Source organism: Nothobranchius furzeri, chromosome 17 (assembly GCF_043380555.1).
Source record: "Nothobranchius furzeri strain GRZ-AD chromosome 17, NfurGRZ-RIMD1, whole genome shotgun sequence".
In the NCBI taxonomy this organism is placed as follows: domain Eukaryota; kingdom Metazoa; phylum Chordata; class Actinopteri; order Cyprinodontiformes; family Nothobranchiidae; genus Nothobranchius; species Nothobranchius furzeri.
In genome coordinates this window covers 40299038-40323507 of record NC_091757.1, presented here as the reverse complement: position 1 = coordinate 40323507, position 24470 = coordinate 40299038, and the positions used below count along the sequence as shown (strand labels likewise).

Sequence of the window (24470 nt, the reverse complement as noted above, 5' to 3'; positions counted from 1 at the left end):
GGGACGTGTTTAATTAAGTCACAGAGGAAATAACGAGAAGCTGTGTGGTATCTTCAGCTGTCCGATTTGCATTCGCAATTATCTCTGTGTTATTTTTGCTGCAGGCTGTATTTAGCAGGAGTTAAGAACACATCTCCTCCATCTGTTTGCGTTTGCTGCTCCTCTGGAGGGATGTGTGTGAGCCACCGAGAGTGTGTTTCACCACTTGGCAGAGGTCTGCCAGTCTAAAACCAATACCCAGACACACATCAGGGATGACAGGCACTCCCAGGAATGCTGCGTAAACTGGAGATCAGTGGCTCTTTAAGGGTTTTTCCTCCCCAAACAACACGCAGACAAAAGTTGCTACCTCATCCTCCAAAACGTGTGCCACATCATCTTTTCCTCGAGAGGTCAAGGCAGTCATGATGCAAAGGACTCGCACTGATGGGTGAAACTTTTAGCTCTAATGCATAACTCTACCTAGTTAACACTAACATCTGACTCAGTTTTAATGTGAATCTGTTATTTGTGCAAATCTCCTCCCTTTCGTCGCTCGAGGCCTATGGTCAGAAAAAAAGGCAGCGATTGCTTCGGTTACACAGTCCATGAATCCTTTAACCGTTCTCTTTAGAAGGCAAACTGTTCTTTAGCATCTATCTGGGAAGGAGGGAGGAAAACTCCACTCCCCGAGTTGTGTTTACACTCCTTCCAGGTTCAGAAACTTGGACACTGAAGCCAAGGACCCAAACCCTTTGATAGTAGAGGAGCTGAGAGAGAGAGAGAACAGAGTAATACATGACACACATGCAGAAAATCTGAGAAAAAAACAACACACAGCAGACCAGATCAGTCATTTTGGTCTTACTGGAGCATTTGTAGAGTTTGCGTGCCTGAGCAATGTCCCCTTTGCTGAGTCTGGTTCTCTGTCCAATGGGCGGTCTCACTCCATTCACGTCGTAGCGTGGCAGGATGGTGTCCAGGAAGATGCCTCTGTTTTTCACACAGTAAAAAAAAAAGTTACTAATGTTGAATATGTCCCAAAAGGTGTGCACTTTATTTCAAAATGCAGGCAAAAAACACAACCGCTTACAGATTAAATTATTTTCCATTATTTGTTGCAAATTTTTTACGGTCATTAAGACTCAAAGACCAGAATGAAAATAAATAATGTTCATTCAACACTGAAGGCAAACTCTGGAAACCCAACAGCCTCACAATAAATAAATAAATAAACAAACAAACATTATTCTGTTTCCGTCAGATCGGTGTTTGATTTTCACCTTTAGATCATGAAGATAAAACATGACTTTATTTGTATTATTGTGTTATAGCTCATCATGAATATGCACACAAGTGGAGCAAAATGGGGGAAAATTCTTAAACTGTCAAATAAACTCTCTTGACTTGATTTTCTTTTTCCCCATAGGAGTTTTATTAAACGTTAAATTAAAAAATATATATTATTATGCATGCATGTATGTAACTGGGATTATTCTTCAGTTTATCCTGCTTATAACATTTCATTTCAGGTCCCCCTTGTAGTTTTCCTGCAGACTTGCATGTTTGCTGCCGAAATAAAACAGATGGTTTATTGCAGCCACATATCACTGTTTTTGTTTAAATAGAGGTTTGTGTGTCCAACTGCGATCAGCTCTGCATGTGAACAGCTAGTTAAAAAAATGACCTGAACTTTTAATGATAACCACATTCTTGTGGTCTGCCTGTCCAGAAAAAAAAGTTGCCACTTAGATTTAACTAAGCAAATAGGTACAAGTCTCCTATTGGATTATTACTACATGCGCGATTATCTTTCAGCTGGCAACAAGTTATTTAACCTTAATTGGTGCAACGAGTTGCTTCTCATTTCTTAAACAACCAAGAAGAATGACACATCTGATGGTCATGGTAAAGATCAGTGGCGTGTCCAGATCTTTTAAAATGGGGTGGCCCAGATGAGGCACTACTTTGTGCATGGGTGACACCAATGGTTATGCTTTATTTTTTTTACCCCAAGCCTTTTGTGGACAATGAAAATACTATTTAAATGGAATTCAGTGTGGTGACACATGGGGTGGCCATTCAGATTCCAAGGGTGGCATGTGCCACCCCAGGCCACTCCCTGGACACGCCCCTGGTAAAGATGTTGGTCTGTGTGAGAAGGGTCAGATCATTAGCATGCATCAAGCAGAGAAAACATCTAAGGAAATTGCAGAAACAACTAAAAGTGGGTTAAGAACTGTCCAGTGCTTTATTAAAAACTGGGAGGATAGTCGGGACCTGTCATCTTTAAGGAAGAAACTTGGCTGGAATAACATCCTGAATGATCGTGATTGGAGATCACTTAACGTTTGGCGAAATCAAATAAGAGAAAAACAACAGTAGAACTGTTTAATAGTTAACGTAAGAGCATTTCCAGACGTACGAGGAGGGAACTCAGGGGATTGCGAACAGCTGTGTAGCCGTAAGAAAACCACTGATCAGTGAGGCAAACCAGAAAAAAGGTTTCTATTTGCTAGGGAGCATAAATATTAGACTCTGGATTAATGGAACAAGGTCATGTGGTCTGATGAGTCCAGACGGACCCTGTTCCAGAGTGATGGTGCATAGGGTAAGAAGAGAGGCAAATTAATTGATGCACCATCATGTCTAGTGCCTACAGTAAAAGCCTGTGGGGGCAGTGCTGTGATCTGGGGTTGCTGCAGTTGGTCAGGTCTAGGTTCAGCAACCAGATGTGCTCCAAGACTGAGGTCAGCTTATACTGAATGACCGGGTTATTCCATCTATGGATATTTTCTACCCTGATACCACGAGTGTATTCCAGGATGACAATACCAGGATTCGTCAGATTCAAATAGTGAAAGAGTGGTTCAGGGAGCATGAGACATCATTTTTACATATGGATTGGCCACCACAGAGTCCAGACCTTAACCCCACTGAGAATCTTTGGGATGTGCTGGAGAAGGCTTTGTTCAGAGTTCAGACTCTACCATCATCAATGCAAGATCTTGGTGAAACATTAATCCAACACTGGATGGAGATAAATCTGGTGACATTGCAGAAGCGTATCAAAACAATGCCACAGAGAATGTGTGCTGTAATATTACTAAATATTAGAGTGTGTGTCCTTTCTTTGGCAGGGCAGTGTATAAAAGTGTTTAAAAGATTATAAACATGACATTAAAGTCCACAACAGTCAGCAGAAAAAGACTTGTTTTCCCTCCTGTGCCTTTGGTGACACTTCGATACTTTATCGTCTTCATTTTTCAAACTATTGGCGAGGAGCTGCCTGGCTCTGTGGCCGTTCCCATGGTGACATGCCTACCAATGCCAGGCATGTGCAAACAGAGCAGCCTGAGCTAACAGTTTAGACTCTGCCTCGCTGCCTGTCTGTGAGCCCCCAGGAGCCTGTATGCTGGTAAAAGATGCCACCTTAAACCGGTGTCAGCACAGACAAAGGGAGACAAAGGCAGATCTTTATTTGAGGTGGCATTGCTCCATGCACTCATCTTAAAGGATGGGGGTAAGTGAGGCTGTGGGGTGAAACGGTCCGAAAAATAAAATGTATGGGATGAGTACCGCTCGTCACTAGGAAACTCAGCAAAACATCAAGACGAGCCATGAAATCTTCCTAACAACAGCCGCTGCACAGGGCTGGGCTTCCCACGGTGATTTACAATAAAGCACACAGGGCTACAGAAACACTAGCTCAGGTGGATCATCTGCAGGAAAAAGATCCTGAATGACTTGTGAAAAGTTAACAGGAGTGTAAAACACTCTGATGGTTCCTAAACAATCTCATTAATCTACATGGGAACAGGAACAGGGCTGAAATCTGAGCAGATTGAGCTGCTCCACCGTGCATCAAGCTGCAGGGCACACTGAAGCCTAAAGGCTTAAGAGGTTAATTCCAGATCATGACCTGTGTGTGACAACCGTTTGGTGTGCAGATCTGAACTCAATCTGAGGTCAAATCTTTCCCCTAAAGTTGACTTTTTACAACAAATCCGTTGCAGATTTCCAGACACTGCTGCCCTGTTCCTGTTTTTCTCTTCTCTTATCAAACACAACTAAATTTGTGGCCAGTTTTCACCTTCATTCCACATAAACTGCATTCTCAACCTGCAGTTTAGATCCACGGGGCCAGACAGGAATTTCTGCACACTGGCCTGATTCCAGCCTCGACGTCTGTTTAGACAAAGATTCCCTTTTTGCTTCCCAGAATGTTTGCCACAAGAGCACGGCAGCAGATCTGGGGAGAGGCCGCTACAGTCGGAGGGTAAACCAGAAGAGCCAGTGGTGTGGATTATGGACACATACACACACACACGTATAGATATGTACACATACAGCTGGTTCTTACACCAGACTGTCTGGATTTGTTTGTTTCCTTTGAATGTTGTGTGCCCTGTGCTCCCACCCTCATCGACTCTAGCATTGCTCCAGAATTCTTATCGGTTATCTGCAAAGCGGGCGGGATTGTTCCTGCTCCTCTTACTGTTCATACAACTCAAAAAAAATACACAAAACTTTGGTTTGCACACTGTTTTAGGATTCAATCAAAAACCTCCGGATGTTTCTGTATAAATCACTAGCTGCACGAAGTAAACTTCTCCACAGAGATTGATTCATCATCAGATGACTAAAGTTAAAAACACAGGCTGTGATCGTTCCGTGTTTTCCTTTTCTTCTTCAGTTAACACGACCCTCCTGTGTGTCGTTACCAACTCACCTTCCTGAGTGGTAAAGATCGAGTTATTTAAAGCATCACGCTAACACGTTTCCTAATCTGGCAAATTTAATGAGATAACTGTGACACACAAGCCTCCTGATTGATAAATAAATCATCATAAATCTGCGACACACCAGATTTGAATCATCTGGATCGTTCTACGGAGCACGCTGAACGTTAGAGGTGTTGGATGTGATTTATTCCACTAAACGTAAATTTTTTAATTTTTGTTGTTGTTATTATTTTAGTTCCTCCACTTGTTATAGAACAGCAGAAGGATACAAAACACTTTATTGCTGTCAAGATGCTTTGCAGATAAAACCTTAAAAGCCTTCAGATTCATCAAAGAGGAACATAATGAGGTGGTTTATGACACGAGGGCCCGATTTTTACAAGAAGCTTCACACAGCCTGAAAAGTTTTGATGAGGCAGAGCGGCTGTTGCTGACCAACCAGGGACCAGATTTAGATCACTTAAACAAGATGTGTTTAACAATGACTCTAAATTCATCCTTACAGGGAAAATATTTAAATATTTAAATAAAAGTTTTCTTCCTGCATCACGTCTTCTATCTTTTGACCCCCCCCCCCTTCCCCCCGTAATCCCAGAACATTCCCACGTAGTACAAGTTTGTGAAAATATGGTACAAATCAGATTAGAGCTTCTGCAGCTTCCCTAAAAGTTTACACAATGTGAAAACTGAATATTAAAGTAAGAAGCATGATAATGAAGATAGTTATCACAAGAAAGACATCTTTGTGGTAGTTTATCTTTTTTTTTTTTCTGGTCAAAAAAGTGAAGAAATTATTCAAATCCAAAACAGACGTTGGACTAAGAGCAGGCGTTTTAAAAAAATGTGATACCTCCAGCAGCATGTTCAGTTTCTAGTGATTTATTAGTAAGAACTGAGAGTTCCATTCTGTTCATTTGGGAAACAGGCCAGATTACTCAGCAACCGCCTGTGGACACAGAGCTGGAGCATTACTGCTGAAGACAGTGTCTCAGAAATGGAAAACAGGGCAATGGGTTAAAGGGCTGCAGCAGAGAGGGAGACAGCCTGGTCCCGCTCGCTCTCAGACCATTATTCATGTCTAAGGAGGGGAACTTGGCCTGGCACCTACCTGGAGAATGTATTCCTGGCATAATGCATGATGCTATCAAAGTCATAGACCTCTCCCAAAGAGTCCACCTCCCCTGGCTCCATCTTCAGAAAGTTATACTCCTGTCCTGAGAGAGAAAATGGAAGGAGAGCAAATCTGAAGCCGAGTCATGTGGTGAACTCAAATGTGAGTCAAAGGTGAATGCTGACTGTGCTGATTAATAATCAAAACATACTCCTGGTGGAAAATGCTGTTGTTAGTGGCAGCTCTACTACCTTGCTGAATGTTGTCCCTGATGATGCTGACGTGCTCGTCTCGATCGGGTCTCGTGTGCTCGTGCCAGAAGCCGATCACGTGACCCAGCTCGTGCACCACAATCCCAAACTTGTCGCAGTTTTTGCCGATGGAAATGGCCTGGGGTCCTCCTCCCCGGCGACCCACGTAGGAACAGCACCTAGAAATCAGCAGAGTCAAACAGAACATCAGCACAAGGGGATCAGACCTCACGCTTCAGCGAGGAAATCAGAACCTGTTTATGCACAATCAGGGCTGTGAAGAAAGCATAATAAACTCATCACACACACACATGTGACAGTTTTTTGTATTTCTGGTAATGCAAATGCTGGGAGTGATGCTGGAAGCTGCAGCGCTCCACCTCAGTGTGACATGAAAGGTTTAGTGTGGGAGTCTGCACAACAGGCGCACGCACGCGCACACACACACACACGCACACGCACACGCACACACACACGCACACACACACACACACACACACACACACACACACACATAATGGACCTGTGGGCCAGACAGCCACTCTCTAATTACTGTGAGCCAAGTCCAGTTCTCTTGAGACACGCCTTGAACTTTGCACAGGACAGATGGGGGCCTGCTGAATATGCAGCAGAGTCAAGGTTTCCCACTGCTAACCACCGTAGCCTGTGGATAATGTCATCCTTGTTGCTCAGGCCAGCTACCAGGCTAAAAATGGCTCTCTGCTGTCAGCTGGTAAAAGTTCAGTTTCATGAGTTGCATCTGCTTTTGGTTAGGCTGAATGATACGAATCAGTCCAAGCAGCACAGTGGTGTAATGAAATAATGGTATCTGGCTTGTGGACTAAATCTGTGTGAGGTTGTTGTGTCCCTGTCTGAACTTATCAGACTCTTTTTGCTTCAAAAGGTATCAAGAGATGAAATAAGTACATAAAAATGTATTATATAAAAAAGCCCTCCATTACGAAACAGACTGTCGCTTAGCCACAACATGATCCACAAGCAGCTCTTCTACTTGAACTATTTGTTTTTTATTTTTAAAGTAAAATGCTGATGGAACACTGGACATATGGTAATTAAGAGTTAGGGAGGTGTGGAGGAAGTCTCCCCCTCATGTGCTGTCCTGAACATGCTGTTAGACACAGTAAATGATGCAGGAACCGGACATTTCTGGACACCAAAAAGGAGAGGATGAACAAAAGAGGCCGCTGACCAGGAGACAAGCATGAGTACTCACAAACTAAATAATAAGCCGTAGACAACGAAGGCTCAGTCGAGTCTGACCGCCGTTAGAAAACCCCACTGACTCACCCACAGGGACGGTAGGTGAAGACAATGTAGCTCTCCTCCTGGGTCCTCTCTATGAAGGTCACACAGGTGTGCTTCTCCCAGTGCCGCATGGCTTGGCGGAATATTGCACGCTGGCTGCCTGGAAAAGATGTCGGGAAAGGCAAAAAACACACTTAAAAACCATTTTAACACGAAAACAGCAAAAAGAAGGCTGGAGCACTCGAAGAGACAAAATATTTAATAGGTGCAAGCACAAAAAAGGACTAACGTTTCGACACCCGCTTGTGTCTTCGTCAGAGTTACATCCGAACAACAGGTGCATTTGATCAAGGAGTGATCCCTATTGGATAAATACTCACAAGTAGGCGGAGTAAGTGTACACAAGTAAAAGATAAATATAATGGTAGCAAATCTGCAGTGGTCTCTAGTATAAATGTATGCCTTGTGAGTCAGTCTTTGTAGGGAAAAGCTCTGGCGCTCCTGTTTCAGAAAGCAGAAGTTAGCCAGAGGAGAGGGGAGCAGAACAAGGCAGGGCTTATTCAGACATCTCACCTCTGATTGGAGAACATCAACACAACTCTACCAATGACTCAGTTTGCTTTGCAATGTTGATGTTTTATCTCCACAAATAACACAAGCCTGAAGGATATCTGCTGTGTGGTGGAGTTGCTAATGCTAACAGTTAGCTTCTGCTAATTTAGAGGCACTCAGGTGTTTCCTGGATGCAAAATCGTCAACAATCTTCCCTGTTGCAAACCAGGATGGGTGAGTCCATGAATGTTCATTTTCAGTGTGACGTAGATCTGACTTTTTTTTAACCGAAGCGTTTCACCATCTACTTTCTATCGACAGCTACGGCCTAATTTAAACTTTTCCATCTGCATCAATACAGAGACACGCAAAGGCATTATGTGTCGGAGCCAGGAATCTGCCGAACTTTTAACTATGTGTCAAAGCTTGTGGTTGGTCAGGACGTCGCTGCCATCAGCACCGCCTTTTCCCCCTCAACAATTAAAAAGATATTTAGCAGCAGACATGGAATAGATTGAAGAACGCCTTGCAGGAAAAGTCGGAAAATATGAATGTTTATTCACCCATGATTGAGGTTGTACAAAGATATGCAGCAAGTGTTTTATTCGTGGATGGAAATGATGAGAGACGTGGGTTTTGAGGTGCCAATCGCATAAAGAGGTGGAGGAGAATGAGGGACAATTTCTTTTGTGTTTAAAAAAAAAGTCTCTGAAATACATAAACACAATAGTAAATACACTATCTCGAACCGTGTGACCGTTATGGTGGCAAGATACCCCAGAAAAGGGCTACCCCCTCTGTTGTTCAGGCGGGGATTGCTTCGCAACACACCCCAGCTGATAGGGGAGTCTGAAAAGAAAATATCTCTGTCAATGCATGGCCACGACTCCACATTCGAGCTGACGGAGAAGTATAAACTAGGCTTAATGCAAAAAATCGGGCTAGAAGACTATGTTCACACTCAGCCTGCATGTTAAACTCAGAGTGGCTGGTTGCAGTTAAAAATAACAAGTAAAACACAACTTCTCAGTGAACTTAGCAGAACTTCAAAGAAAAAGTGGACTTTACAGTCGTTTTCGTTTTTATGTGAAAAGGACACAGACTCCGTCTCTACTTGGGACGTTGTGGATCGGTGGGCGGAATACTTCGAAGACCTCCTCAATCCCACTGTTAGGTCCCTGTATGACCGGTGTCGGAGCTTGGTCCACACTGCCGGCAGTAAGTCTGTGAGAGTTGGACTCCACCAAGGCTGTAATTTCTCACCGATTTTGTTCATAAAGTTTATGGACAGGATTTCTAGGCGCAGCCAAGGTGTTGAGAGGATCCATTTTGGTGGCCTAAGTATCAGGTATCTGCATTTTGCAGATGATGTGGTCCAGTTGGCTTCATCAGACAGTGATCTCCGGCTGTCACTGGAGCGGTTCACAACCAAGTGTAAAGCAGCTGGGATGAGGATCAGCTCCTCTAAATCCGAGGCCATGGTCTTGAGTCAGAAAAGGGTAGAATGCCTTCTCTGGGTCAGGGATGAGGTCCTGCCCCAAGTGAAGGAGTTAAAGTATCTCGGGGTCTTGTTCACGAGTGAGGGAAAACTGGAGAGTGAGATCGATAGGCAGATTGGTGCTGCATCTGCAAAGAACAAGATCACAGATACAAGCGGCCAAAATGAGTTTTCTCCACAGGGTGGCTGGGCTCTCCCGTAGAGATAGGGTGAGAAGGTCGGTCATCTGGGGGGAGCTCGGAGTAGATCTGCATCTCCTACACATCAAGAGGAGTCAGTTGAGGTTGCATTGGCACCTGGTTAGAATGCCTCCTGGACGCCTCCCTGGTGAGGTTTTCTGGGCACGTCCAACTGGGAGAAGACCCAAGGGAAGACCCAGGACACGCTGGAGGGACTATGTCTCTCAGCTGGCCAGGGAACGACTTGGGAATTTTCTGGAGCAGCTGGCCTAAGTAGCTGAGGAGAGGCAAGTGTGGGCCTTCCTGCTTAGGCTGCTACCCCCAACAACCTGACTCCAGATAAGCGGCTGAAAATTAATGGATGAACACACAATTATGTCTTTCTTGTAAGATAAATTTAAAGGTCACTGTAACAGTCATCTTCTCAAGAAGAAGACTTTAGTCAAGGTAACAATCATCGTTTTCCTCCACATCATCCTTTTTACCACAAAAAAGGTGATTCATTACAAAAAAAATCCACCATCCTCCACAAGTTTGGACCATATCCACAAACCAAACTTTTAGAGTTCATTGCCAGTGATCATCTGTGGACACTAATTAAAACACACTTGAACACGTTTACGGTTCTAATGGTTCTACGTTTGCAGTAAATAACAGCCGAGTTGTTGTTACCTACCACTGAAGTTACCGCTGATGACATAAGGGATGACTCCTTCAGGCCAGACCCGCTCAAGTCTGGAAGTAGCAGCTCGTTTTCTGCGCTGTGGACTTTGTCTGTTTTGACTGCGATTGTCTGATCCTGAAGAATCAGAATAAAACAAACACTTTAAAATGTATTCACTCATAAAAGAAAAAAAATACTGTGCAAAACCATTCAGACATCATAATTAATCCTCATTAAAAAAATTCATGAAAAAGTCTTTGTATAAAACACTTTCTTGTTTCAAATTAAATTCACCATTTTTAATGTCAATCATTCATGACCGTTACCATGGCGACTAAGCCCCACCTCAACCTGCTCATTAAAATAAAGAACATCCATATGTGAACCTCTTATTGAACAATCGCTCCGCTGCGCTTGGTTAAGCCAGAGAACAGGAGACAATAATATAAAAGGCCTAATTAAATGTCACTTGATCCCTCATAAATATTAAAAACAATTGGGAATATTCATTTTCTGTTCTCTTCTTACACAGTTTTCATTAAAAAGTTGTTTTATAACATCGATGAACACAGAATGAACGTACAAAAGAACTGGAAACCAGTTTTCAAAAGAGGTTTGTAAGGCAGGGCATCCTCATCATCATCATCATCATCATCATCATCATCATCAGAAAAGCAAACTGAGAATCGTTCAGTTCATCACAACAGGCTTTACTGAAACCGACACAGATTATAATAAACAGACTTTATTTTACTTTAAGAGCTGGTGTATTAGTACTAAACTCAATTATTAACAGATGTGCCGAGTTCTGAGGATTTGCAGTTGTTACATTTCCTGGAAGTTTAGGCTCTGGGTGGATGATGCGTGCTTACATCACTGAATCAGAATAAAACAAACAGCTGAAAAAGCAGAAGTGACTCTTTCAAAAGCAGGATGAGTTAGGTTTGTGTTGGGGATGAACGTCCCAGCATAGGAATCCATTAACCTAATAATATTCATTAAAATAGTTTGTAGAACAAATCTGAGGAATTCAAACACAGAAGTCCCCGCCAAAGGTCCACACCCATAAGGTGCAGGTTCATTTTTAAACAAACCTGAAGTTGTGACTATAAGGTCTCGTGTTTTCTTACTTGACTCGATTAACATACACAGTTCACAAGGAACAATGTGTTCTGCTGAAGATCAATGTTAGCAGCCCTGTGAGAACAATTATCACACACACACACACACACACACACACACACACACACACACACACACACACACACACACACACACACACACACACACACATCTGTGCGTGAAGGGGAAATTTCAGAAAAGAGTCAAATCTCTTCAGTTCACTGATAAGGAATGCTGCAGAGACAAAACCTGTGGAAAAATCAGTTAATTACAACAAAATGATTTCATCTACGCCAATCATTACAGGGAGACGAGGACCGTTTCTTTATGTTAGACATGTTATCACTTTATTTCTTATAATAATTATGCAACATATTTAACTAACCGTGTTGCATTTTTGTTCTTTTTGCACAAAATACTCAGAAAAATATGTATTTGTTTTGATTTTGCAGACTGTATATTGGTAGGGAACTTAAATTTTGTACATTTAAAGAATGCACAGGTTTGATGTTTTTTATTGCGTAACAATAGGAGGTCGGCTTTTATTCGAAATAAAAATTAAATGGTTCATTTTTTTACCATAAAAACTAAACCTGCTCTAACAGATGATTGACCAAAGCATCTAATGATGACAAAACAAAAAGCAGGGAGCTGGAAGTGCTTAATCAGAGTGGACCCCAGTCCCTGCTGACTCACAGCCGTTGCTTAAAAAGTGCCTTTCAATTTGAGGACAACACTCAGCTGATAAAGCCCAACTATTACCCTCAAACACGACTTTACAGCTGTAGCGACGTCTACTGATAACCTATAGGCACCTATGTAAAGAGCCCTTAGGTCAAAACTCATTCAACTGATGGCATTACAGAGCTTAGTGTCCTCATCCTGAATAAGTTCTTAGTTACAAAGCAGAGTTCATTTATTTATCTATCTATTCATTCATTCATTCATTCTGCAGCTGGATTTAAAGCAACAGCCTCAAAACTCTCTGGACCTCTCATGAGGTACAGCTGCTTTAAATCAATACTTTGGAGCATTGGTGTTTCGTTGTTGTTACCTGCATCTGTGTGATTAAAGGTCTGGACGGTTCTTTGAGCCAAATCTATTATCCTGTCCACCTTAAAGTTTTTCAAATCCTCTTCATCCAAAGCAATGTCTCCCAGAAAGGCAGCTGGAAGGGAAAAACAAAAAGATCCCACGTCAGATCAAACAAGAGTTAACACAAGGACCAATTTTGTGTGCAACCCCAAAATCTTCCCTGGCCCCCTCTCCAGCCCTTTTTACAAGACACACCTTGCTGGCAAATCGGCGTAATATTACCTCAACGGTGTGTATTACAAACACGCCATGCTGACATGGCGATGTGCAAATGTTGCTCCATTCGTTTCACCTCACTTGATAGTAATATTGCGGTAATTGTCTGTCATATGAACGACGATAGTGCCTTGTCACAACAGCGGGGGGTGTCATGATGATGTGGGGAGTTACTCCCAAGCTCCGGCCGGCAACTATTTTAAAAATGAAAGTAAAAACAAGCTGCAAGTTTAGCAAGTTTTGAACAAAATCATCCACATCGAGAGGAGTCAGTTGAGGTCGCATGGGCATCTGGTTAGACTGCCTCCTGGACGCCTCCCTGGTGAGGTTTTTCAGGCACGCCCAACCAGGAGAAGACCTAAAGGAAGACCCAGGACATGCTGGAGGGACTGTGTCTCTTGGCTGGCCAGGGAATGCCTTAGGATTCTCCCGGAGGAGCTGGCCCAAGAGGCTGGGGAGAAGGAGTCTGGGCCTTTCTGCTTAGGCTACTGCCCCCGCGACCCGACTCCAGATAAGCAGATGAAAATAAATGAACGAACGGACGGACGGACTCTAGCTACTTCTCTCTCTGAATATGTCAAAATATGACCGATCTGATTAAAGTTTGTTGGATATTTTTCTTCACCCAAGGCTCGATTTTCTAATCTGAATATCTTTATAAATGTTTATCACCTTAACTGCAATATGCAGGTAAAGAAAAAAAATGCTTTAATAATTAATACACACATTTTAGCGTCATGCTTAGGGAGAAGGAGATTCAGCTGCCGTTGGAGACAAAATAATACTTTTCTTTTTACTTTAATTGTAGATGTCATTTTGCACAGAAAATGTTTAACATTTAAGCAAGAGTAGGAGCTATTTGATGTTAGTAACCTAAAATATTTTAGCTTTAAATTTTTAATGAGGGGGGAACTCACCACATATAATACAGTTTTGTATCGGTACTGGAAATTAGGAGTTAGATAATATCGGTATATCAGATTTAGGTAAAAACGCCAATATCAAGCATCCCTAAAATAAACGTTAACCAACAACAAAACTTACATTTATCCTCTAAAACCCTTACAGTAACAAAAGAGCTCAGATATGAAACAATGACACGCTGACTCCGTGGAGTAATATGGGGCACCTTGAACAAGTAAGAGCTTGGTAATGAGGCCAAGGAGATGGAAAATAACCAAACAGTCCCACTTTATGAGGAATGTGCTTCATTAGATTTCGTACTAAATGTCCCTTTGCTAGAAGTCCTCTCTGCGGAGACGGGGCCCTCAGATTTTACAGGCTTTTAACACCAGAACGTTTCCAGAATTTATGGCCCAGCTTGAATGCAGGAGTTGGAGGCGGTGGGGAGGAGGAGGGGGGTCTCAAGAAATGCAAAAAGGAGGAAGGAGGGGTAGAAATAGTAAAGGGGTGGCACAGTAATTTATCTGCGAGCAGGAGATGACAGTGAGAGGGGAGGAAAGACAGAGGAAGGAGACGCGTCCCTTCTGCTCACACCAGTTCTGAATAGAAACGGCTGCAAAAAAAGAAAAGTAACAGACTTCTGTTGTCTGGAGGTCAGGAGGTCAAAAACCCAGGAGTCTTTAGGTTTGGGTTAATGAGGTGCTTCATAGACGTTGGCTTTGTTTGGTTAATTTTGAGTCATTTAAAAAACAGCTGAAGCCCAAGACACAAGTCAAAGAGGGATTGAATAAAAAAATTATAACAGTCTGGATTTGCCTTTGGTAAACGCAGACTAGTTTCTCCACCCAACAAGTGGAAGAGGATGCAGGAGGATAAAAAGGAATTGAGGTTAACGACAGCAATAAGAAAAGGTGTAGATTAGAGCTGGCAAGACGAGGCACGCACCTAAAATGGGTTTGAATTCCAGAGGTCAAAGGGATCATCTAATATGTGCTCTCAACAAAGGAAATGAAAAAACACTCCTCCTCCTGACAGCTGTTGGCAACATCACTGATATGGAGAAGCTACCAGATGTTGTTTTGTGGAAGATGGACAGATCCTTTTTATTTTTCATATTTTTGATTACATGAAGCTGGAAAGAAAAGAGATCCTCAGAAGAAATCCTAAACTTTCTGACATTATTCTTCCTCCAAGCTGGCTGAAGAAAACCCAAACAAATGGAGGATGTTTCTGTTTACACGACGTGTTTCTACATATCTGCAGCATCGTGTTAACACTGCGGTTTCATCAGCCACCTTGATTTGTGGTGATCCAGAGTGCCACCGTTCCCAAACGACAACAGAAACCAAAGTGAACACAACGAAACCGATGGCATCAGGGCCCATTTCCCTGAGGTGCGGCGGTCGTCTTAGAGACACTGTTGCAAGTTTATGGAAAAAAAAAAAAAACTCACAGGGATTTTAAATTAATCCCTTTGTCTCCTGGCTTTAATAACCCACTCACACATGGTTTTAGGAATCTTATGTACACAATTCAGGACTGGGATTGAGGCCAGACTGTGGAGAAATGTGATAAACCAAATACAGAGCTGTGTGTAATAAGGTGATGTGCAAACACGTTGACATGATGTGTTGTGCAGTAGATTATAGCCCAGAAAATATGGCAGATGGCAAGTGATCACTAGAGGCTGCAGCTCGGAGTCTCCTAAATATTATTCATCACCTAGACACCACCAGCTGCAGCTTTACTATGAACAACTGGGCAGAATAATTAGCAGACTTCAGGTTTTTCTCAAATAAAAACCATTTACTTAAAACGTGATCTTTTATTTAAATGTCATTTGGGGACAATGACTTCTCCGTGCAACCTCCCCCACCGATGATTATTTTTAGTTAATCTAAACCATGATAATCCCTCTCATCTCTCCCATCAACCACCATATCCAGTCTGATTACACATGAGACCTCAATCATATAACTCCCATTGATTCCTGTGTAATGCCCTATCCTCGACCTCTGCAGCGTCCAGCGCTCCTGAACTGTTCCCATAAATCTGTCTCAGCGGATCCCGGATTGTGACATCTGCCACTGAAACCTGCACCAACATCAATACTCAGTCTGCGCGCGCACACACGCACACACACATGTGCACACACGCACACACCAGTCTATATAAAGAAGGCCAGCTTCTGCATGTGGGAGACCACATTTTACCTCCTCCCTTTTTACAATCAGTCCATCACACAAGAACGAATGGTGCAGGATGGAAAAGTTCTGACCACGGTGGAGGCCATGGCACCGCTTGTGTTTAGTAACAAACGCTGCAATTTGAGTCCCTATAGAAGCCTCTACAGTGGTAGAAGAAGTACTTGATTATTTTTACTTAAGTAAAAGTATAAATAATGGGGTAGAAAAATTACTTAAGTAAAAGTTGAAGTATCCAATTAAAGTATACATGTATTTAAAATAAAGTTCATGTATACTTTGGTTGGGAACAAGTAATGGCTCTAGTACACCAGACAGGCTATAATGAAAAGAGAAAGGAAATATTTTATTGAAGTCTTTTTGACGCCTCTATCGCACCACACGGCGATTTATATCAGTATTGAATTATTGTCCAGCTTTAGAACAACAAATCTCCAGTTGGTTCCTTTCAAAAACGCTGAAGAGGGACGTAACTATTGTTTACAATCTATCCCACCTCCACACTTCATGGCTCCAGAGACTATCATATTTGAGCCAGCAAGGTTGCAGAGTCTACACCATTGACATATATACGGTCTACACTGACTTTTGCTATTTGACACCGACCAGCAAAAAGTACCCGAGTTGTGGGAAAAAATATAAGCCAGTAACAGGAGTGACCCAGAAGTTATTTCTTGTACCTCCAAGAAGCCACGTCATCTTTTTGTTTTACTTTAATATTGGGTAAAGAAGGCTAGAGGCTAACATTGAGCTAATAATGCTAATGGTTAATTAAAAACAATCAGCTCTATAAATATCTCAAGCGACTAACAACCAGATGTCACAGTGAAATTTATTTATCTACTAATCAACTTACTGCGTACGAATCGTCTTCGCTCGTCATCTCAAAACTTCTGCCAATAGCTGCTCAGAGCAAACTCGTTTGTTTTGGTACATAGACTGCAGTTCCCAAATCTGACCACAGGATGTCATTCTCACTTCATGCACCTTTAAATATGTATTGTGGGTGTGTGTAACCCTAGCCTGGTCAGCCAGACTCGTACTCTGTCTATTCTACACAGAGGACAAGTCTGGATTCTCAGATGCATAGAGCACTATGAGGGGAGGGACTAACCAGATAAAATAACCAATCAGAAAAAAGGCAGAAATGATGACTGTATCGCGTGATGCTGTAGTTGTTTTGCTGTAGTCAAAGATGGCATCTGGCGATGGTGCAAACATCTTTCTTTAGAAGAAAGGCTTTTAGAACTCCTTCTTGTTGTGGTTTTAAAGACGTGTCCAAGTCATTTAGAACAGAGGAAAGAACCGCAGTGAACTCCACTTCAGATGCCATCTTTGTTGTTTATGAGAAACTGAGCACCGCGGTGTGACGTACGCTGCTCAGCGCTGATTGACTCGGTTAGAAATCTCAAGGGGTGAGGTTATTTGAATGGGAGCGTTACCAGGCCCTTTGTTTCCCATAAGGGAGCATTGGTATGGCTGGCCAGGCTAGAATAACTTCTTTCCACTGCACGTGAGAGCGTTGCAAAACAGCCGTACTATGCAGCAATTGGCCGCCGCCACAGTGGATGAGTTCCTTTCCGCCGGCAGCAAAGTGTAACGTTTTGGACGATGAAGCAAAGGGACGCTATCACTACGTTTTTAGTTTATTTTTACAAGCTATGTTTACAAAACGCATGAAACTCTGCAGTTTAGATCTGGCCAGACAGGAAGTCAAACGTGAATCAGTATATAAAAAAAAAAATCCAGAAACTTTTAAAATAAGTCGCGTGCAGTACGTCTTTTCCTTTGAGACTTCTGTAACCGATGTAAACAGAAAATAAACCGTCTTTCTCCTTGCTTTCCTATTGTGTGGACTGAAATCACGCATGGTGTTGTAATTCTCCCATGATTTTGTGACCTCACAGGATCAGCTGTGTGGAGCACTTAAGCTCCCATTTCGCGCCAGGAATGCTCCTGGTTGGGAATAAGCAACTAAAGGAACTGCTACTAAGCATAGATGATGGAATGTACTCCCGGTCTCCATCAGACCGGCGGGCGGAGGCGTTTCTTTTGAGGATTTCACCTCGATAACGATAAAAGGACGATATCTACAGGTATGCGCAGAAATAAAAGTTGTCCACTAGATGGGCTGTTACATGTATTATGTTGAGTCACACTTTTATGTAACTCAAGGCGGTACCGCTTCTTAAGGGGACATGAACGTTGCCAACCTACACACATCTTTTCATTTTTTTATTATCAAATTTATTGGGAAAAATTATCTCGATAAAGGTTAGAAATGTTGATAACGATAAATTTTCTATCTGTTGCCCAGCCCTAAGTGGAGTACAAGTAAAAAGTAGAGATCAAGAAAATGACTTAAGTAAATTACAGATATGAAAATAGAGTAGTCAAGTCAAGTAATAAAGTACTTGTACTTTGTTACATTCCATCATTCTGTTTAGCTCAGGCATAAAAACCAACCTTTTCAAGTCAAACCCAGCTGCGCAGGTTTATGACAAACTTTCTAAGAAGCGTAGGTGTTAATATGGCATCTTTCTCCTTTGTAAAACCAACACCAGCTGTTTTCCTTCAAAGAATGCTTACCTTGACATTTCCCAACACCACGGTTTGAGCCTGAGGCAAGAGAGGGCATATAAAGAAAAGTGTGTGTGTGTGTGTTTTGTGCACAACTCATTTCCAAAAGGGTCTAATTAGAAGAGCGACTCTGACAGAGCGACAAACATCAGGCTGAGAGAGAGAGAGAGAGAGAGAGAGAGAGAGAGAGAGAGAGAGAGAGAGAGAGAGAGAGAGAGAGAGAGAATTATTCTCTAATAAAGCCTGGCGTCCCATCACCCACAGCTGGAATCAAGATTGCATTACTGTCGCCACACAGCAGCTTCCATCTTCAGTTAAAAGGGCACGCAGCAGGAGACCGCTTCACCTTTAACATTACACACTCCAACACACACATTAGCAGATTGGATTTCCCAGCTCATCCCCAACGCTGATTACAGATAAACCAGCAGAATTTCATCTAATGATTCATCAGCTTGCCAATTATGCGTCTCCCTACCAGAGTTTTATCTTTTATCACCAACCCTGTGAGGCAGATTAACCAATATTTACCTACAACATGTGAGTGAAAAGTTGTTTTTCTTCTACCAGATGCCTAGAGTTCATTTTAAACCTGGGATTTTAAATAATATTGTTTTTTTTTTTTCAAATTCCAAACGAGCAACAAAGCAGATGAGTAAAGAGTGAGAATTTATTAAATAGCAAATTAAAGAGCACGGACAGGCATGCATTCAGTCGTTGTTATTGTTATTTAAGCTCCGTGGTTGGTTTTAATGTGATGCAAGATTACTCGGCTCTGACGACAAACTATTGTTCTCGCTAATGCACTGAAAACAAGCCAGCAGATCAGCTCCCTAATCACCTGGAGCCTGCAGAGAGAGAAGTGGCAGGGGTCCTGTAATGTAAAAAAAACACAGTGTGGGCTCAGCTACAGCCTGCATTCCATGATAAAAGAAAAGCATCAGCTTAAGTGTTGCTTAAAGGCCCAATCCTGCCGTTCCAAAGGCAGGATCTTACTGCCCCAGAAAAACAGGGCAAATGACGACTTACCATTTCTAAAATATTCTGTTTTTTGGAAGGGTGCTTGAATCAGACTGTTGCAAAACAGTTGTAGTAGAAATTTTTGATTGAAAACGAGCAGCCAGGCAGCAAGCCGAATGAAAGGCCAACTCTCACCAAGCCTGAGCCGGTGTGGAAGAGCGTGACTGCATAGCCTGGTCTGGACCTACCAGCCTGGCACAAGGTGAATGACTGAGTTTGTGTGAAGTCTTTTCGCCAATCAGAAGAAGAAGTTTTCGAGGTCAGGAGAACAAATGTGGGGGTTAAAAGTTGACCTGCTTGGTCAGCAGTGAAGCTCTGACACTCAAACAGCCTCGTCACAGGAGCACTGCGTAGATTATGATGTCTGTGCTGTGGAACAAGACAGAAACGAGTGATTTTTGATGTTTTTTTTTTTTTTTTTTGCAGAAACCACGAGCTGGCTGGTTCTCATTCATTTCTAATAGTGAAAATGAGTGCCTCTAATCTCAGAGGCTTGTTAAGAGTCTTAAATGACTTCCTGGGAAGATGCCAGGCTTGGAGTTTAGCAAAATGAGGAATTTTCCACTGGTTAACTCCTGAATAGATTGAATTAGTTCAGTCTTCCTGCACTCCCTTGCTTCAGTCCATCACACTGGTGTTACACACTAACCTTTGCAAAGGGTTCTTCAGCTTGCTTTAGATAACTGGACAAAACTAAATAAACCAGAGAAAAACATCATTTTATGCATTTATCGTCACTTTTTTGGGTATAGAAATCCATCGATTCTGAGTAAAATCTGGGCATCACTGCATCAGATTACAAAAGGCCGAGCTTTTTCCTCGGTGTAAGCAGAGCGGGACATGAACATGCTGATCTCGGACCATAAAAAGCGATCAAATAGACTCAGTTCTGCAGCAGATTTGACAAATGGGCAGAAAGGGGAGAAAAATCAATAATCTGAGGATTAAGAAGTTAACAGCAGCCTCTGGAGACAATAACAAGGACAGGACTACAGTAGAAGTGATGATCTTTGCTGCATTTTGCTGCTCAACAGAGAAGAGGGTGATTATCAGCAGAGATGGATCACTTTATGTGCAGACAGAGGGAAATGACAGCTCGGACAAACTCTGCTCTGCCAAGATAAACACCGGTCGTGCCTGGTGATTATAAAGAGTCCCTACTGAGAAAATTAATTATAAACCACATCAGGAAAAAAAACACTTATGACAACAAGTCACTGCTAGTATCCAGTAAATCCATGTTGGGACCACTCGGATGACTCAACACAAATAAAGCAACAACAGGAAGCAACGCTTGGACGTGAGGCGCTGCTCCTCCTGACCTTTGTGGTGTTTACATACAGTCACAACAATCCTGAAAACGCAAGATTCACGTCTCGGGCTCCGTGAGAGGCTGGCACATCAGAAAATGTCTCATTCCCATATGGGAATCACTTCCAGGACATTAGAGGTCATTTTGGCTGAAGCCAGATCGCCGTTTCCGTGACCTGAATACTTTTAGCAGATGGAAAACAAAACTGCTTCCAAAGGGATTTGGGGAAGACAGCAAGTTCAGATTATCATGGAAGGGGGGGGGGGGGGGGGGGAAGCTGAAATGTATCATGAGGCGTGCTGGTTTTCTCAAGTAAAAAGTGTGATGATGTGTGCGTAATATCTAAGCTCCACAGTCCGCTCCCCTCCTCCACTTGAGTGAACACAGGAAAATAATTTATTTAGAGAGGAAACCTGCTTTATATAAAACTGGATGAAAAAAATCCTAATCCAGGATTAAAGACTAAATATTTTAGCAGAATGCCACACAGGCTGTAACTTTTCACCAAGCACAGGAGCCAAAACTTTTCCCATCTAGAGAGAGGCAGGGTGAGTGTGTTTTCATCCTTCCAGGGCTCTCTCCCAGCTGGATCTCCTGTTGTGTAAAAAAATGTTTCAAACTGCAGAAACTATGCCACTTACAAAACAAACGCACACAATGTTCTCTCGATCCTGTTCAAAACTACCTCCGCTGCTGTCATCTCTCCCAAAAAGCGCCTCCCTGCTCGGTCTGCGAGAGCAGACAGGGATTCGTGGCATGTTAGGGAAAGGAGGTGAAATCGCTCTAAAAACACACAGCAGGAGGGGGAGCAGGAGGAGGAGGAGGAGAAACGCTCACCAGCTTTACAGGGATCCTTGTAGTCGATCGCCTCTGATGTGGCACTGGGCTCCACGTAGAAGCCCGGATCAATTGCTTCCAAATCGATCGCCAGGATCGCGCCGATGCAGGATAGGAGAAGCCAGCAGCTCACCGAGAGATCCATGGTTGTGGCTGAGGGGGGAGAGCGAAAGGCGAGGGATAAAGGTAAAAGGAAGAGAGGGACAGAGGGAGAGACAGACAGAGAGAGAGAGAGTAGTGAGTGGGAAACAGACACAGTGCGAGAGAAAATGGGAGGATTTTAGTTTAAAGGGGGGAGGATGAGTTCCCGCTGGAGGGCGGGTTTTAAATCCAGCCTCTCTCCGGTGTCTCCTCGGTTCTCCGGGGGCAGATTTCTCTCCTCCAGCTGGAGAGCTCCGGGTTGGTGAAGAGTGGCTCAGTGTCTGGGAAACTTCGATGATATGGCAGCTTCACCGGGGCGGAGAAAACACCCTCCAGCCAGTCCCGTCTCGCTGGAAACGCGTCCCGTGGTGACTCTTCTCTCCGTCTCCGTCCTGAAAGAGAGTCAAACTTGAGCGGAGATGAAGGCTCCATCTGCGCTCACGAGGCGCCTTAAGCTGTTTGTTTTTGCGCCTCTGGTTAAAGTTTTCTTCTTCGTGTTTTCTTGTTTACTTTAGCCTCTCAGACTGACGCTTCGCGCGCGTACTTTTACGCACACATGCAATTAAGTCACACGTGCGTTTGACACCAGCCGCCCACGCGCTTACAACACGCACGCGCTCAGACTGTTTCACCTGCCAGGTTTTTACCTGGTGCGACTAGCGCGTCCCCTGTCGGTCCATCAGTGAACAACATAGAACAATATTCTTTAAATGGGTTAGTTAAACATTTAATTGAGCCTTAAACGTAATTTAGTTGAGATAAGTACTCTTATTTAAAAGTGAGCAGATATACACGATACATGAGTATAGCTGATACCATCAACACTAGTGGGAGCCTGTGGCGTTTCTAGCCCCCCCAGTGTGTCCAAGGTGCACCCCGAGGCCTCATGCTAGCAGGGCATGCCAGAAGCACCTCCCTTAAAGAGGACATTATATGCAACACTTGCTGTTGGCACCATTCGAGCCTCCATTTCTCTACTTCCTCTATAAACACTCCTAATGTAAATAAAAACTGTCCATTTGTTTCCTGTCAGTGTTCGATTTTAGTAATGTGCCTAAAATGAGTTGTTTCAAAAGTCCCCATTTGTGATGTCACAAACAAAAACATTTTCATATAACCCCCCTCTCCATGCTAAAGTAGCAGCGGTTCTAGTTCAAGCCCCTCCCTGATATTGGAGCTTCTCGACCTGTAGCAGCCTATCAGAGGATGAGCAGGTGTGGTCAAAAACTGCTTTTTCTTAATCCTTTGATGTATGATTTATGAAATTTTCAATCATGATTTTTTAAACTTTTTTTTCATTCATCTATAGGTGTAAACGAAACAAATTTCAACAAATATTTTTGTAACATTTAATAATTTATTACATGTCCATCTCAGTGGACAGCGTGCTTTCTGAACATGAAATATGTTGGCTTGACTTACTGAAGTCCAAATTGGGGGGGAATAAATAAATAAATAAGACAGTTTTGAGTACCTGTACCTGTCCACTTATGCATCAAAGAGTTCAAGCGACAGAGCCCTGTACGGCTCACTCTGTAAGGTTCTGAAACTGTCCAACATGAAACTGCAAAAAATGCTTTGTCAGGGATTTAGTGCCAAGAACGCCATAAACTTGTTCTGTATGGCCCAAAGAATTTTTATAACATAAAAAATATATATGTCCCCTAATCTAATGTCCAAGCCTTCTCTTGATGTGGTATAATAGTGTTTCTATTCTGAGTCCCTATCCCCACTCAAGGCTGTTGCAATTTTTACAGCAGTTTTCATTTATATTTATCAATTATTAACAAGCTGCTAAAAGTCTCATTAGGAATAAAATCTCCTTTTTAAAATAGATCAGACTGAGAGCAGAAAAACAAATGCAACCAATAACACCAAGTACAACACCACATGTTGAAATTAGGCATAAAGAATATAAAATCAAAAAGTCACATTGCTCAGGAGAAAATTTTTAATGAAATATTAAACATTATTGCCTCACATACTGTAAATGTTTTTCTTTTAAATAAATAAATGCAAAAAAAAAAAGCTTTTTATAAATTCATTGGTAAAAAATTGAAAGTCTTTTCTTGATGCTGTTATGACTCTGGGGGAAGATATTTAAAATATGTTTTTGTTTTGTTTACATATAAGCCTATGACTGGAAATATTTCTGAACAGGTAAGAAAACATTTGCAGCAATATTCAGAATTTTGGCACCTTGAACAGTTTTGATCTTAGGAAGTTTGAACAACAATTTAAGAATAAGAATATTATGATTTGTGTGTGTGTGTATGTGTGTGTGTTTGGCTGCATTACTTTTACTTTTTTAACCTATTCTTGAGGTATAAATTGTCTATTGTATTGAGTTTATTTTATCTCATTACGATCAAACTTATTGTATTTTAGTGTTTTCTCCCTCTGCTGCATAACTTTTACATTGCTGTAAACGAAACAAATTTCCCACTTGTGGGACTAATAAAGGTTATCTTATCTTATTAGATTGTGTTAAATGTCACTGAACACCAAGGGCAGACATGTGGTTGTTAAATAGAAGTATTATTGAATCAAAGTATAATATACTTTATACATATACATACATATATATATTTATACATTATACACACACACACGTGTGTGTATGTACGTATAATGTACAGTAAATTCTAAAAACAGTAACAAGTTGTCAGTGTTGCCATTTCCTACTGCCTCATGTTCTTAAACAATGATATTATGTTAGAATATAGAAAAAGAACGTGAATCCAGTATGTTCCATAACTATCAGGGAGCACCTCATCTGTTTATTCTAAAGTCAA

At 42.2% G+C, this 24470-nt stretch overlaps 1 protein-coding gene across 1 annotated transcript in view; it reads right to left on the bottom strand.

Annotated features, from left to right (window-relative positions):
- Positions 1–22216, bottom strand: part of bmp1a (bone morphogenetic protein 1a) — a 32659-nt gene extending 10443 nt beyond the window's left edge. The window contains exons 1-7 of the mRNA XM_070546060.1: positions 21535–22216; positions 12422–12535; positions 10258–10380; positions 7395–7512; positions 6087–6265; positions 5833–5938; positions 848–972 (exon numbers count right to left, since the gene is read on the bottom strand). Coding sequence (XP_070402161.1) covers positions 848–972; positions 5833–5938; positions 6087–6265; positions 7395–7512; positions 10258–10380; positions 12422–12535; positions 21535–21679 — 910 coding nt within the window. The 5' untranslated portion in view covers positions 21680–22216. The remainder of the gene's footprint in view (positions 1–847; positions 973–5832; positions 5939–6086; positions 6266–7394; positions 7513–10257; positions 10381–12421; positions 12536–21534) is intronic.
- Positions 22217–24470: the final 2254 nt, after the last annotated feature.